Below are 17,029 nucleotides of genomic sequence, written 5' to 3' on the forward strand. Positions count from 1 at the left end.
ACATTGTGCTGTCTATAATGACCAACCTTACAAGTAGAATGAGCAGAGACATTAACCAGAAACAAGGAGATCAGCTTGAGAATATGCTTCTGAAATAGTCATCTGAAGTCACTTCACCAGTGTCTGCTTATCTGCAGGCCATCCTCTCTTGTGAAATTCGTAGTCAATGAAGAGAGTATCTATCTTTCTGATGGCACTGGTATGATCCACGTAAATCCTTCAGGCACGGACTACGTCCAACAATGCATCTCCCGCAGCAAAGTCCGGACCCTATAAGACCGAGACTACAATTTCTTCATTAAGATGGAATTTAGAAAACATCTTAGGAAGATACTCGGATTTGGTTCGAAGAACTGCTCTATCTGGATAAAAAATGCAGAAACGGAGGATGACATAACAATGCCCCTAAATCTGCAATCCTTCTAACTAAAGCAAAGTTAGTAGAAAGAGAACGGTCAACCATTTAAGATCCAGTCTTTCAAGTGGTTCAAATGGACAACCTGAAGGGCCTTTAGGACTAAGGGTGTGTACACACTGAGATAAAGCTGTGAGATTTTGACTATATAGTCAAAATCTTATGAAAAATTAGTGCATATCTCATGGTGCTAGGCAGCTTGCGATACAGATTCCATCCCGAAGCGCGCTCCCGTGGGGTCGGTATCGTAAGGCTAGATAGACTGTGCAGGCAAGTCAATCTTGACTATCTAGTGTACAATCAAAGTGTAGTCAAAATTGGCACTTAGTCAAAATCGTACATAGACAAAATCTCAAGCACAGATAGTCAAAATCTGTACAATCTATGCTATCTGGGCTCTGGGGGAGTTCAAAGGAAATCCCATAGTCAAAATCGAACATAGCAGGGATCTCACCGTGTGTACACACCCTAACTTAAATCCCATGGCACTGTAGAAAGAACAAAAAGGAGGTTGAATGTTTCACATTCCTTGTAAAAAAGTGTGCACATCCTGTAGGTTAACATTGTCTTTTGGAACCATACAGTCAATGCTGACACTTGTACTCTAAAGGAAGTCAGCCATAACCCTTTATGCAATCCTGCCTGAAGGATGCCAAGACTCTGGAAACTCTGAAAGATCAAGGGTCAAATTTTTGATCCCTACACCATTGAAAATAGGCTTACAATATTTGGTGATAAATGCGAGGTGAGGAAATTTTCCTTGCTCTGAGCATAATTAGAATTACCTGTTGTGAGAGTCCTCTTGCCTTCAGGATAGAGGTCTCGAGTGTCACTTTGTCAAAGACAGTCCATGCAGGTACTTGTGATAACACGGACCCTGAGACGGTAGATCTGACCGTTGAAGTAGTAGTAATGGAGCATTCATTGACATCCTCTGCAGATCTGTGTACCAATGTCTTCTGGACCAAGCTGGAGCTATTAGTATCACAGCACCCTTTCCTTGTCTTACCTTTCGTATCACCCTGTATCACAAGGTGATTGATGGAAACACATAAACCAGACGAAAGTTGACAAGTCATCCACAAGATCGCTCTGAGATTTGTTCTTGACACGTATGCGAAACCATTGTTGTTCTGATAGAACAGCATTATTTTATTTATTTATTTTATTTATTAACAGTTTCTTATATAGCGCAGCATATTCCGTTGCGCTTTACAATTAGAACAACAGTAATAGAACAAAACTGGGTAAAAACAGACAGACATAGAGGTAGGAAGGCCCTGCTCGCAAGCTTACAATCTATAGGGAAATAGGCATAGATACACAAGGATAGATGCTACCTATTGCATAATGGTCCACCAGATTGCTAGGTTCTTAATGGGTTGTATGATGATACCCCACAAAGTTATCCAAGTGTCAGGAGGGTGTGAGACTAAAGAAAGACAAGATATGTGATGTTATGAATACTCTACAGAGGATGTAATTAGATAGGGAAGCACTGAAGGTTATGTGGGTGGGTCTGGAATTTGATAGGCTTGTCTGAAGAGGTGAGTTTTCAGGGAACATTTAAAGGTTTGGAGACTAGAGGCGAGTCTTACTGTGCGTGGGAGGGCATTCCACAGAGTGGGTGAAGCCCGGATAAAGTCCTGTAATTTTGAGTGTGAACAAGTAATGCGTGTGGATGAGAGACGTAGATCTTGTGCAGAGCGGAGAGGTCGGGTAGGGAGATATTTTGAGATGAGTGAAGAGATGTATGTTGGTGCAGTTTGGTTAATAGCCTTGTATGTGAGTAAAAGTATTTTATATTTAATACGGTAGAATACCGGTAACCAATGGAGGGACTGACAGAGCGGATCTGCAGACGATGAACGTCTGGCAAGGAAGATTAGCCTCGCAGCTGCATTCAAAATGGATTGTAGTGGTGAGAGCCTATGTTTGGGAAGACCGGTCAGGAGACTATTACAATAATCAATGCGGGAGATAATGAGAGCATGGATTAGAGTTTTTGCTGTGTCTTGTGTAAGATAAGGGTGTATTTTGGATATGTTTCTTAGATGTATGTAACATGATCTTGAGACCGATTGAATGTGGGTAACAAAGGACAGTTCAGAGTCAAGAATGACACCTAGGCAGCGAGCTTGTGGGGTAAGGGTGATTGCAGAGTTCTCAACAGTGATAGAGATATCAGGTTGGAAACTACTATTGGCCGGTGGAAATATAATTAATTCTGTTTTGGAAATATTAAGTTTGAGGTGGCGAGATGTCATCCAAGATGAAATGGCAGAAAGGCATTCAGTGACACGGCCCAATACAGATGGTGACAAATCAGGGGAGGATAGGTAGATTTGAGTATCATCCGCATACAGATGGTACTGAAATCCGAAAGAGTTGATTCGTTTGCCAAGAGATGTGGTATAGATAGAGAAAAGCAGAGGACCTAGGACTGAGCCTTGCGGTAGAGATGCATCTCCGGTAACCCCCATTATCCTAGGGGTGTAAGTCCATACGTTTACCTGAATGGCGAGTTGACTGAGAAAATCTGCTTCCCAGTTTAGAACTGCCGGAATGAGTACTGTGGACAAGGCTGGATAACGAAGTTCTGTCCACCTTAATCAGAATCAGCTTAATTAGCCAGGTATACTTGCATATACCAGGAATTTGTTTTCGGTGTACAGCGCAGCAGACACGAAGAGAACAAGTAAACAAGGGGGGTTGGATATGTGCAGCCTTCAGATAAAAGAACCATAGGGAACAGAGTGAACATTACGTGCAGAGAAATAGAGTAGAGCGACTTGGCGGTCTACCAGGGGGTCGGATGGTCAGGAGTTCAGCAGGTGGACTGCTTGAGGAAAATAGCTTTTGAGGCTTCTGTTGGATCTGGTGCGGATGGCCCTGTATCGTCTGCCAGATGGCAGCGGGTTGAGCGTGCCGTGACTAGGGTGAAGCGGGTCCTTAACTATTCTAGATTCTATTTGGCCCTAGACAGATACAGATCATGGACAGAGGGAAGGTCTGCTCCAATAATCTTCTCTGCAGACCTGACCACTTTTTGGAGCCTGCGTTTATCTCTCTCGCTGGCGGAACTATACCAGACGATTATCGAGGAGTACAGCACAGATTCTACGATTGCAGAGTACAGTAGGAGCTTCTGTGGGATATTGAACTTCTTAAGTTGCCTTAGGAAGAACAGCCTCTGCTGTGCCTTTCCGATGATGGCCTTTGCATTGAGCCCCCATTTGAGATCTCTGGAGATTGTGGTCCCCAGGAACTTGAAGGAGTCCACTAGCGACACCACGCTGTCAGCTATGATTAGTTGGGGAACTCCAACTGGCTTCTTCCTAAAGTCCACTACCATCTCGACAGTTTTAAGTGGGTTGAGCTTGAGGTTGCTGCAGCTACACCACTGGGCCAGCCGGTCCACTTCCCGTCTGTACGCTGGTTCGTCCCCATTCTTTATGAGGCCGATAACGGTGGTGTGAATTTTATTATCTTAACTGACTGCGACTCGGAGGAGCAGTCGTTGGTATAATGAGAGAAGAGCAGGAGTGAGAGGACACAGCCCTGAGGGGCCCCAGTACTGTTGGACAATGCTTGGGAGGAGAACTCACCCGCTTTGACCACCTGTTTTCTATCTGTCAGGAAGTCTACAATCCAGGAACAGGTAGCTTCTGGGACCCCTTGGCGGAGAAGTTTGGGGTAGAGGAGGCTGTGTATGATTGTATTGAAGGCTGAGCTGAAGTCGACAAACAGGACCCTTGCATAGGTACCGGGCGTGTCCAGATGCTGCAGAATGTAGTGCAGGCCCAGGTTGACAGCATCTTCAACGCACCATTTCGCTTGATGGGTGAACTGAAGGGGGTCTACCTTCTTCATTATGTTTTGGCTGCGAGATCCTCCCTGATGGTTGAGGTACGCCAATGCCATTGCATGTCCGAGCAGGTTCCATCTGGATTCATCAGAAGGATATTCTTTGCCTGGATAAATGCCATATATATGGCCCTAGGTTTCAATATATTTATTGGAAGGCAACATTTCTTCCTTGGTCCACTGCCTCTGGAAGCAACACAGGCTGGCATCCGTTGTCAGAGGTGCCTTCTGATATCCAAAGGAGCCAACTTTTGTCCAGGATAGGATGACCAATAACCATCAAGTTATTGACCTCCTAACTTCCAGAGGAAGACCATCATCTGCGCTTTTATTGCCTGATGAAAAACCTGTCTGCTAGGAAATGAGATATTGCAGATGTATCTAGTGTAACTAAGTATACTCCATTATGTTCAATGTCTACACCATCACACCCTCAGATGCATTCCCACGTAAATGGATACCATTTGACTGTGTAGTAACTCCTGAATCCTTAAGTGAATTTTGGATATTTTGTTCAGAGGTAATCACTCTCTGAATACCCAATTCCAACACAGCCCCCAAATGAGTCATCTGATGTGACGGAACCAGAAATGACTTTACCCAATTTATGAGCCAACCCTATCTCTGTAACAAGCTGTTGTCTGTTACAGATGACAGAACAATTTCTGAGACTGTGCCAAGATTATTAAGTCGTCGAGGTATAGGTTTTTATAAAATACTTATCTCCTGCTAACAAAGATAAGATGCCATCACTCCCATAATTTTGGTTAATACTCTGGGAGCCGTGGTCAGCCCAAATGGCAGGGCCTGAAGTAGAGGCTGAAGGAAAGCAACCTAACATAGCTCTGATGGAACAGTGCTATAGGAACATGTGGATAGGCAGCCTAAATATTCTGGAATAACCTAAATCTTCCTGCTCTATAGCAGAAATAATGGAATGTAAAGTCTCCATATGAAACCTGAGGCACACCAAAGGACTTGTTCAGTGCTTTGAAATGGAGTATGGGCCGGAATGACCCATTTGGCTTCTAGACTAGAAACAGGTTGAAATCAAACCTTGTCCTTATTGTGCAGGAGGAACTGAATTATCACTCCTGACTGAAGCACCTGAACTGCCTCTTGCAAATCCCTATTCTTCGATTCCACTGAAGATTGGGTTAGTACAATTTTTAATGAGGGTGTTTCCTGAAAACACCTACAGGACTTGGTATTACCAGATGGTTTAACATCCAAGTACTAACCAGGACCAACACTGCTTAGCTTCCAAGATCAGATAAGATTGGGCATGTCCAGTGTGGTTTGGCTGTAGATCACACTGCGAGATACAGATAGGTCCACGGTTATCTTGGCTAGTTTGCTGCGCCTAGGAACAACATGGTTTATTAACATAAACCCTTCATCTATTGTTCTCAGCTGCAATACAATACAGAGAACCATACAGCAGGGGATTAAGTCCGACTGCCTAGTCTCAGCTAATCCTATTAAAGGTCAAGATAAACATGGACCCATCTGTACCGCTTTTTGCACCCAGTCACCTGTAGTAGACTGCTGCCAGCTCTGTGCAAACTGAAGAAATCAGCCTACCACCCTGGGTCGCCCCAGGTGGAGGCCCTCACCATCAGGCTGATGGCTTATCTTCAGATTCAAAAACCGGTCCCCTGGTAGCCCAATACCTTTTTGTCCTACCAGACTTGTTGGATTGGGACCGTTTGCCTTTTGCCATTTCCTTTTTTTTTTTTCCTTGATTTCGAAAGGACCAGAAAGCTAGAAACTAGGCTTGACTTTTTGTGTGAAAAGAAACTTCACTTTCTTGGAGTCTGATTTCAAATACCGTTAATTCTTTACCAAAATAATATTTCCAGTAACAAAGATAAGACTCCAGAACCTTCCTGGATTCTGAGTCCACTTACCATGTACATAGCCAACCCACTGTGTGAGCTGCTGTTGCAGCTGCTGTCTGAAAGTCAATTGTACCCATATCCAGGTCAGATTATCACTGCCTGTTTGATATGCAATATAGAATTTTTGCTTTTTAGATGCCATTGAAAGTTCCCTTTCAATGCATCAACCCAAACTGCCACTGCTCTAATTGAGCTGAAGCCAAGGCTGGTCTAATGATTGTCCCAGACAAAAATAAAAAATGTTTTTTAGAAAAACCAGCAAGTCGCCTATCCGTGACATCATTTATTTATGTTGAAAACAAAAATAATGTAGATTGTCGCAGCAATCTAAGGTCTGCGAATTTACTTAGGGAGCCACTCTTCTTTTTTAAACAGTCCCCAGCTGGATGAGGATAATTGGAATTTCATTTCCTGGAATTCTAACTTCCAACTGGGCGTAACCCAACATAATTTCCATCAGCTGTTTTGGGACGTTTAAACACAGCTGCCTTAGTTTCTAACACAGGCTCTGCTGCTTCGGAGGATAGAATGGCTTACATAGCACTAATTTGCTCAGGTATGTCCACTGAGCCGAGACCTTCCGAAGTGCAATGAGTCCTCAGCTGAACATGTGTAGACTGTGAAGATGTTGTATCATGTCTATGTGATATACTTACCACCGGCCTTTCAGCCTGCCTTTGTTAAGATGCTGCCATTCCTGCATGTAATGGTTAATAGGATAACCTATCGCTGGTATAGGAGCTGGCATTATCTGCTCAGCTACATTGGATAATGTCTGTGCAAAGTAGCCCATGAAGTTTCAACCAGAACATGTGCCTGCCACGGTTACTTAAGAGGCTTTAGAGACAACTAAACCACTTTGCACATAATCCCATTGACTCAGTCATGATAGGTTAACCTAGCTCTGCAAGACCACATGAAATGAGTGTTGGTGCTGCTGTGGAAAGATTCTTTTCCTCAACCTTGCCGCTTTGTGACATGATCAATAAATAACACACCTTACAGTGTTATTACACAATTTGTGACTGTAATCACCTTAAATTTAGTTAAGTGGCATACAATCCGACCCTACTCTGCTTTACACCAGCATTGAGGATCGGATACACAGTAAAAATGACGGAATAGTAAAGTCAGCAATCACACTAGCAATCAGTCACAGGTTATACATTAGTATAATAAGCAATATGAGCACATAGTCAACTATAAATACATTACAAGTATGTAGGAGAAACATATTACTGCATTACCTTATATAGGAGTTTTAAACGTATTCAGTTGCACAGCAAAAGAAAACCACAGCAATAGCTATCAGACTCGTATGCATCAGGCACTTTATCTAATTATTCATACTCAAAAGGTAGATAGAGACTTAGTGTTGTATTACCCGCTCAGCAGAGTGGGACACAGGGAGACTCACCTCACTTCCAGGACCGATCAATACATTTGCGAATGCTGAGTGGATCCAGACACTACTAGTGTACACAATTTCTCCGTGAACCTATAGTGAACACAGATGCCCAAGTGAACACTGACGCACCAGCCACACAGCCGCCTATGCTGCGACTGGGTCCCGAGTACACAGTGTCTCCGACAGAAGCGTGAAAAACTGTTTATGGCGGGATACTCGGAGGAAACTGGTCATGAACCAGGGGGGAGGGGCGACCCCACTGCTGACATCAACTCTAGGGATCGCGGCCTCATACTAAACCCCTGGAGCCTATGATCCCTAAGGCCTAGCGATGGTGCACTCTCGGTGGCACCGTGTCAGCTTGGTAGTCTCCTCCCAAAACAGTGCAGCTGTGTCCGCGTTCCCCCTCTAAGCAGAACCGATGCCTAACCTTCTCCCCGTGCTCCGGCCACAGCCTGGTAACGTCTGCTGGACCTGCTGGTATAAAAAAACTGATTTGCCTGAGCTAGGAGGGGGGATATATGGACGGGCCCGTTGCATGCCGGGAGGCCGAAAAGCTTTGACTGTTTGGTGTAAATCCACTGTCGCTACACTATATACCAATGTATCCTGTGGATACCCTGTGGACCCTGCAGGAGAAAAGGTCAGACATTTGTTAAATCGGTTTGATGTAAATCAACCAGTTTGAACAATTGTTTTTGTCTGCTGTCCAGGCGCAAATGGTCAACTGTCCTTTGATCCCATACATTAATAGATTCTTTCCAAACTGCCAAATAGTTGGTTGGTTAGAAAGAAAATCTTATGGTGTATGGCCAGCGTAACTTTTTCCACAAATTGCGTTGCAATAGCTCTAGTGTGGAATCTACCCAGACAGATAGATCTTGGCTCCTCACGAGCACCAATTAGTCTTAGATGCCCATGACCCTGTCGCAGGTTCACCGGCGGCTTCTTCCTTGGACCACGTTTGGCAGGTACTAACCCCTGCATACCAGGAACACCCCACAAAACCTGCTGTTTTGGAGATACCCTGACCCAGTCTAGCCATCGCAATTTGGCCTTAGTCAAAGTTGTTCAGATCCTCACGCATCCCTATACTTACTGCTTCCAACACATCAACTAAGAGCTGAGTGTTCACTTGCTGACCAATATATCCAACTCCTTGACAGGTGCTATTGTATCAAGATAATCATAGTTTAATAGTCATGAAGTCTAATGTTTCCGAAAGATACATGTTAAACTACAGTTATAACCATAATAATTTACAAACATAATAATTTACAATATCATATTATATGTACACGTATATCGATTAGGCCCCCTACAATTTGAAAAAAATACTGTAGATACGAATAGATGTATGCTCCTGCAATACAAATGACCTTGTTTAATTTCAGTTGTTTTTGGATAATTAAAATGTGTGTGCTTGCATGTGGGGGTGGGGGCACTAAAGCAATTGCTTTACAGGAGACTATTAGCAATAAGGACAGTATGATCTACTCACCATTTCCAAGAGAAAGCCTCGTCACATCACTAGCTAATCTATTACAACTCTCTTCCTCGGCGCCACTGTCAAACTGTGCCTCTATGATGAGATCTGGGCTCCCAGCACCCTCTAAGACATTTATAGCTGTAGTCTGTTGTACTGTATCTTTCAAAGCAGGCGAAAACGATGCTCTTACGCCATCAGCGACTTCTGGTTTTAATACCTGTGCCCAAATACAAAAGATGATTCATTTATATCTGATAAACTAACGTATAAATACACTAACAAAATAAATAAATCCTATTGTCACATTTTTACCATAGTCAGATAGGATTCAATTCCGCTGAAAAGAAGCCTAAAACCAGCGAGTAAAACAAAAGGAAATGTTGGTAGACAGAAGAAACAGGGAACATCTCACATGTGCAATGTAGCTGATAATACTAATGCAGGCAGTGGGGGTCATTCCGAGTTGTTCGCTCACAAGCTGCTTTAGCAGCTTTGCACACGCTAAGCCTCCGCCTACTGGGAGTGAATCTTAGCTTATCAAAATTGCGAACTAAAGACTTCTCTGTGCAGTTCCTGAGTAGCTCGAGACTTACTCTGCCAGTGCGATCAGTTCAGTGCTTGCCGTTCCTGGTTTGACGTCACAAACACACCCAGCGTTCCCCCAGACACTCCTCCGTTTCTCCAGCCACTCCCGCGTTTTTCCCAGAAACGGTAGGGTTTTTTCACACACACCCATAAAACGGGCAGTTTCCGCCCAGAAACACCCACTTCCTGTCAATCACATTACGATCACCAGAACGAAGAAAAAACCTCGTAATGCCGTGAGTAAAATACCTAACTGCATAGCAAATTTACTTGGCGCAATCGCACTGCGGACATTGCGCATGCGCATTAGCGACTAATCGCTCCGTTGCGAGAAAAAAATAACGAGCGAACTCGGAATGACCCCCAGTGTCCGAGCTTTTTGGAAAAGAAAACCCCTATAAAACACACACTTAACAGTTCTGTAGTTTTCAGAAACAAAGAAAAGGGTTACACGTTAGGTCAGACAGTTTGAACACAGACCACTTTATTAAAAAAAAAACACACAACAAAAATCCCACACTTTTACACATATGGTTTTACGCAATCTTTTTCTAACAGCGGATGAAAAGGTTTTGAAAACCCCTATTTTAAAAAAAGGTAGGAAATTCAGGTCCTCCCCCCACCCTCCCTTACAGCAATCATTACTTGCATGTTCTTAATTAGCTTTATTTGGCCGATAATGACATGCATATTTGTGGTGCAGAATAAGGGTTTAATTGATGTGACACCCGGTGCACACTTCACATCCCCCCCCCCCACATGCACAAGCCAGAGCAGTGTGTGCCCGAAATGGGGGCATGGCCTCAAAGAAAATCTTGACCGCATCACTCCAGGAGCATGTCTGCATTCCGGGAGATTCTGGGCTATCCCCAGAGACTAGTGCCTGTGCTGCTGGCTCCTCCTCTGCAGGAGAATGTCACACTGCAGCACCCGGTTCCTGTCACTGCGGAGGAACAGGCATTTTGGTGTCACTCTCTCCGCCGAGCGTACACAGACGCTCCAATTCAAAGTGAATGGGACAAGTGCGCGTCTACGACACACGTGCGTCCCATTCGTTCCCGGGGCGCACCTAGTCCAAGACGGAGCCACGATTAGTGTGGCTCCATCTGTAAGCGGAACTCTCAACTGTGTTTGAAGTTACTATTTTTACAAGGTTTTCTGATCAATATTCAATGCTTTAATTTTTTTTTTTTTTTTGCAGGCAGAGAGAATTTAAGTTTGCTACTTGGGATTGCTGTGATGGTAGCCTCAGATGTGCCTTGCCCAAAGAATCCCTGGGGAACCAAAATGACACTACCCGTCTATTAGGACACTCCTATTACCACTACTGCACAGCAGATACACAGCCATAGGGTAGTTACACATGTAAATTGTATGACCAGTTTGAATGAGGCTACCAGTGTGTTTACGTGGGGACAGTGCTAGTTTAATCAATGAGGACCATTAACATAGTATGTGGGGGATCCAAGACTAATACTATGGGGAATATCAATTAGCAGCGAAATCGCGGTAATATGCCGCAATTGAATCTTTTTTACCATGAAATTACCTCATGTGTGCTCCTGCAATGTGTGTATTCAATTTTATTTCAATAGCAAATAGGGGATTACCGCAAAAAAATAGTGCCGAAAACGAAAAAGTGAAAAAACCTAAACACTGGATAAAAGCATAGAAGTTTATTATTGGTTATAATAAAAGTATTTCTGGTACTTAAATTGGGACAAAAATCATAGAAAGCTACTTTTTCAGCAAAATACGTGCTCTCATTTCATTTGAGGTTAAAGTATTAGGGGTATTTAAAAAAAAAAAAAAAAAAGTGGAAACACAGATTACTCCCACCTGAAAATGCTTGTCCCACTCATAAAGCACCCCAATAGCCATCATTTTGCACTTTTTACCCCAAAAGTGACGTCATTATTGGCCAATTAAATAAAAAACTTGTAAGTGCCTAATTAGTCATTCAGAGGTGTGCCCCAGAAGTTTAGCACCAAATTCAGACAGACATCAACTTAAAAATAAGATTTTAAACCTACCGGTAAATCTTTTTCTCGTAGTCCGTAGAGGATGCTGGGGACGCCGTAAGGACCATGGGGATAGGCGGGCTCCGCAGGAGACATGGGCACTTTAAGAAAGACTTTAGATCTGGGTGTGCACTGGCGCCTCCCTCTATGCCCCTCCTCCAGACCTCAGTTAGAGAAACTGTGCCCAGAGGAGACGGACAGTACGAGGAAAGGATTTTGTTAATCCAAGGGCAAGATTCATACCAGCCACACCAATCACACCGTATAACTTGTGATATACTAACCAGTTAACAGTATGACAACAACATAGCATCAGTCGAAGACCGATGAAAACTATAACATAACCCTTATGCAAGCAATAACTATATACAAGTCTTGCAGAAGTAGTCCGCACTTGGGACGGGCGCCCAGCATCCTCTACGGACTACGAGAAAAAGATTTACCAGTAGGTTTAAAATCTTATTTTCTCTTATGTCCTAGAGGATGCTGGGGACTCCGTAAGGACCATGGGGATTATACCAAAGCTCCCAAACAAGCGGGAGAGTGCGGATGACTCTGCAGCACCGATTGAGCAAACAGGAGGTCCTCCTCAGCCAGGGTATCAAACTTATAGAACTTTGCAAAGGTGTTTGAACCCGACCAAGTAGCAGCTCGGCATAGTTGCAGTGCCGAGACCCCTTGGTCAGCCGCCCAAGATGAGCCCACCATCCTAGTGGAATGGGCCTTAACAGATTTTGGTAACGGCAATCCAGCCGTCGAATGCGCCTGCTGAATCGTGTTACAGATCCAGCGAGCAATAGTCTGCTTTGAAGCAGGGGCGCCAACCTTGTTGGCCGCATATAGGACAAACAGTGCTTCTGTTTTTCTGATTCTAGCCGTTCTGGCCACGTAAATTTTCAAAGCCCTGACTACATCATCAAGGAACTCTGAATCCTCCAAGTCTCGCGTAGCCACAGGCAGCACAATAGGTTGGTTCATATGAAAAGATGACACCACCTTAGGCAAGAATTGAGGACGGGTCCGCAATTCCGCTCTATCCATATGGAAAACTAGATAGGGGCTTTTATGAGACAAAGCCGCCAATTCCGACACTCGCCTAGCCGAAGCCAAGGCTAACAACATGACCACTTTCCAAGTGAGATATTTCAACTCCACCGTTTTAAGTGGTTCAAACCAGTGGGACTTAAGGAAACTCAACACCACGTTTAGGTCCCAAGGTGCCACCGGAGGTACAAAAGGAGGCTGAATATGCAGCACTCCCTTCACAAACGTCTGTACTTCTGGAAGAGAAGCCAATTCTTTTTGAAAGAAAATGGATAAGGCCGAAATCTGAACCTTAATGGAGCCTAAATTTTAGGCCCATAATCACTCCAGTTTGTATGAAGTGAAGTAAGCGGCCCAGATGGAATTCTTCCGTAGGAGCATTTCTGGCCTCACACCAAGACACATTTTCGCCATAAACGGTGATAATGTTTAGCTGTCACGTCCTTCCTAGCCTTTATCAGCGTAGGAATGACCTCATCCGGAATACCCTTTTGCGCTAGGATCCGGCGTTCACCCGCCATGCCGTCAAACGCAGCCGCGGTAAGACTTGGAACGGACAAGGCCCCTGTTGTAACAGGTACTGTCTTAGAGGAAGAGGCCACGGATCTTCTGTGAGCATTTCCTGCAGATCCGGATACCAGGTCCTTCGTGGCCAATCTGGAACAATGAGGATTGTTCTCACTCCTCTTTTTCTTATTATTCTCAACACCTTGGGTATGAGAGGAAGAGGAGGAAATACATAGACAGTCCGGAACACCCACGGTGTCACTAGGGCGTTTACAGCTACTGCCTGAGGGTCTCTTGACCTGGAGCAATACCTCTGTAGCTTTTTGTTGAGGCGGGACGCCATCATGTCTATCTGGGGCAGTCCCCACCGACTTGCAATCTGTGCGAAGACTTCCTGATGAAGTCCCCACTCTCCTGGATGCAGGTCGTGTCTGCTGAGGAAGTCTGCTTCCCAGTTGTCCACTCCCAGAATGAACACTGCTGAGAGTGCGCTTACATGATTCTCCGCCCAGCGAAGAATTCTGGTGGCTTCCGCCATTGCCGCTCTGCTCCTTGTGCCGCCTTGGCGGTTTACATGAGCTACTGCGGTGACGTTGTCTGACTGGATCAGAACTGGTTGGTCGCGAAGTAAGGTCTCCGCTTGCCGTGGAGCGTTGTATATGGCCCTTAGTTCCAGGACGTTGATGTGAAGACAAGTCTCCTGACTTGACCCAAGACCTTGGAAATTTCTTCCCTGTGTGACTGCTCCCCAACCTCGGAGACTCGCATCCGTGGTCACCAGGATCCAGTCATGAATGCCGAACCTGCGGCCCTCTAGAAGGTGAGTACTCTGCAGCCACCACAGGAGAGATACCCTGGCCCTGGGGGATAGGGTGATCAACTGATGAATCTGTAGATGTGACCCGTACCACTTGTCCAGTAGGTCCCATTGGAAGATCCTCGCATGGAACCTGCCGAAGGGAATAGCCTCGTATGATGCCACCATCTTTCCCAGGACTTGAGTGCAGTGATGCACTGACACCTGTTTTGGTTTCAATAGGTTCCTGACCAGAGTCATGAGTTCCTGGGCCTTTTCTATCGGAAGATAAACCCTTTTCTGGTCCGTATCCAGAATCATGCCCAAGAAAGTCAGACGAGTCGTAGGAACCAACTGCGACTTGGGGATATTGAGAATCCAGCCGTGTTGCCGTTACTCCTTCAGTGAAAGTGATACGCTGTTCAGCAACTGCTCTCTTGATCTCGCTTTTATGAGGAGATCGTCCAAGTACGGGATAATTGTGACACCTTGCTTTCGCCATTACCTTGGTGAAAATTCTCGGGCCGTGGAGAGACCAAACGGCAACGTCTGAAATTGGTAATGACAATCCTGTACCGCAAATCTTAGGTACGCCTGATGAGGTGTATAAATGGGAACATGAAGGTATGCATCCTTTATGTCCATAGATACCATAAATCCCCCCCTTCCCCTTCTAGGCTGTTTCGGGACTACAAACAGGGTCGAGTAATATCCCCTTCCTTGTTGAAGCAGGGGAACCTTGACCACCACCTGTTGAAGATACAATTTGTGAATTGCATTTAACACTATCTCCCTTTCTGGGGGAGAAGTTGGTAGGGCCGATTTGAAAAACCGGCGAGGGGGCACCTCTTCGAATTCCAGCTTGTAACCCTGGGAGACAATTTCTATCGCCCAGGGATCCACCTGTGAGTGAACCCAGATGTGGCTGAAAAGTCGAAGACGTGCCCCCACTGGGGCGGACTCCCTCAGTGGAGCCCCAGCGTCATGCGGTGGATTTTGTAGAGGCCGGGGAGGACTTCTGGTCCTGGGAACTAGCTGTGTTGTGCAGCTTTTTTCCTCTGCCCTTACCTCTGGCAAGAAAGGACGCACCTCGTACTTTCTTGTTTCTTTGTGATCGAAAGTACTGCATTTGATAATGTGGCGCTTTCTTAGGCTGTGAGGGAATATAAGGCAAAAAATCTGATTTACCGGCTGTAGCTGTGGAGACCAGGTCCGAGAGACCTTATCCAAACAATTCCTCACCCTTGTAAGGTAATACCTCCATATGCCTCTTTGAGTCGGCATCACCTGTCCATTGACGGGTCCATAGGACTCGTCTAGCAGAAATCGACATAGCGTTGATTCTAGAACCCAGTAGACTAATGTCTCTTTGAGCATCTCTCATATATAGGACAGCATCTTTTATATGCCCTAGGGTCAATAAAATGGTATCCTTATCTAGGGTCTCAATTTCCGCTGATAAGGTATCTGTCCATGCTGCTACCGCGCTACAAACCCATGCCGACGCAATCGCCGGTCTGAGTAAGGTACCAGAATGTGTGTAAATGGACTTCAAGGAAACCTCCTGCTTGCGGTCCGCAGGATCCTTGAGGGTAGCCGTATCTTGGGATGGTAGCGCTACCTTTTTGGATAAGCGTGTCAATGCTTTGCTTTATTTACCCTAGGGGAGGAATCCCACCGTATCCTGTCCGTTGGCGGGAAAGGATACGCCATAAGAATCCTTTTGGGAATCTGCAGTTTCTTGTCTGGAGATTCCCAAGCTTTTTCACATAATTCGTTCAACTCATGTGAGGGGGGAAAAGTTACCTCAGGTTTCTTTCCCTTATACATGTGTACCCTCGTGTTCCTCTGTGAAATGCAAAACATATATTTTATTGCAATAATCATATATCGAATACATTTAGCCAATTTTGGCTGCAACTCTGCATCATCGTAGTCGACACTGGAGTCAGAATCCGTGTCGGTATCTGTGTCAACAATTTGGGATAGTGGGCGCTTTTGAGACCCCGAAGGTCCCTGCGACATAGGAGCAGGCATGGGTTGAGTCCCTGACTGTACCCTAGCTTCAGCTTTGTCTAATCTTTTGTGCAATAAATTAATATTAGCACTTAAAACATTCCACATATCCATCCAGTCAGGTGTCGGCGTTGTCAACGGAGACACCTCATTCATTTTTACCTCTTCCTCCTCCTGAAAGCCTTCTACCTCAGACATGTCTGTACGCGTACCGACACACCACACACTCAGGGAATCCTCTTATCTGAAGACAGTTCCCCCACAAGGCCCTTTGGAGAGACAGAGAGAGTATGCCAGCACACACCCCAGCGCTATATGACCCAGGAAAAAACACTATATAATTATATGTTTACCCAGTAGCGCTGTTGTAATTTATAAATGCGCCAATTATGTGCCCCCCTCTTCTTCAAAACCCTCTTTCACCGTGGATTAAGCAGAGGAGAGTCCGGGGAGCTTCCTCTCAGCGCTGTGCAGAAAATGGCGCTGGTGTGTGCTGGGGGAGAAGCCCGCTCAAATATACAGAAAAACTGGCGGGGGATATATATATATCTATCGCTGTGCGTTACCTCAGTGAAGATCATGAAGTCTTCTGCCGCCTCTGAAGTCTTCTTTTCTTCTCATACTCCCCCGGCTTCCATCTTCCGGCTCTGTGAGGAGGACGGCGGCGCGGCTCCGGGACGAACTCCAGGGTGAGACCTGTGTTCTGACTCCCTCTGGAGCTAATGGTATCCAGTAGCCTAAGAAGCAGAGCCTTGAAACTCACAGAAGTAGGTCTGCTTCTCTCCCCTCAGTCCCTCGATGCAGGGAGTCTGTTGACAGCAGGCTCCCTGAAAATAAAAAACCTAACAAATATACTTTGTCAGGAAGTTCAGGAGAGCTCCCTGTAGTGCACCCATCTCCTCTGGGCACAGTATCAAACTGAGGTCTGGAGGAGGGGCATACAGGGAGGAGTCAGTGCACACCCAGATCTAAAGTCTTTC

The 17,029-nt window shown here is 45.2% G+C and overlaps 1 protein-coding gene across 2 annotated transcripts in view; it reads right to left on the bottom strand.

The window, feature by feature from the left end:
• Positions 1 to 17,029, bottom strand: part of DIS3L2 (DIS3 like 3'-5' exoribonuclease 2) — an 838,626-nt gene that overhangs the window by 546,551 nt on the left and 275,046 nt on the right. For both annotated transcript variants that reach the window (XM_063916542.1, XM_063916543.1), the window contains exon 7: positions 9,093 to 9,297. In XM_063916542.1, the coding sequence (XP_063772612.1) occupies positions 9,093 to 9,297 (205 nt within the window). The remainder of the gene's footprint in view (positions 1 to 9,092; positions 9,298 to 17,029) is intronic.

Source organism: Pseudophryne corroboree, chromosome 4 (assembly GCF_028390025.1).
Source record: "Pseudophryne corroboree isolate aPseCor3 chromosome 4, aPseCor3.hap2, whole genome shotgun sequence".
Taxonomy (NCBI): domain Eukaryota; kingdom Metazoa; phylum Chordata; class Amphibia; order Anura; family Myobatrachidae; genus Pseudophryne; species Pseudophryne corroboree.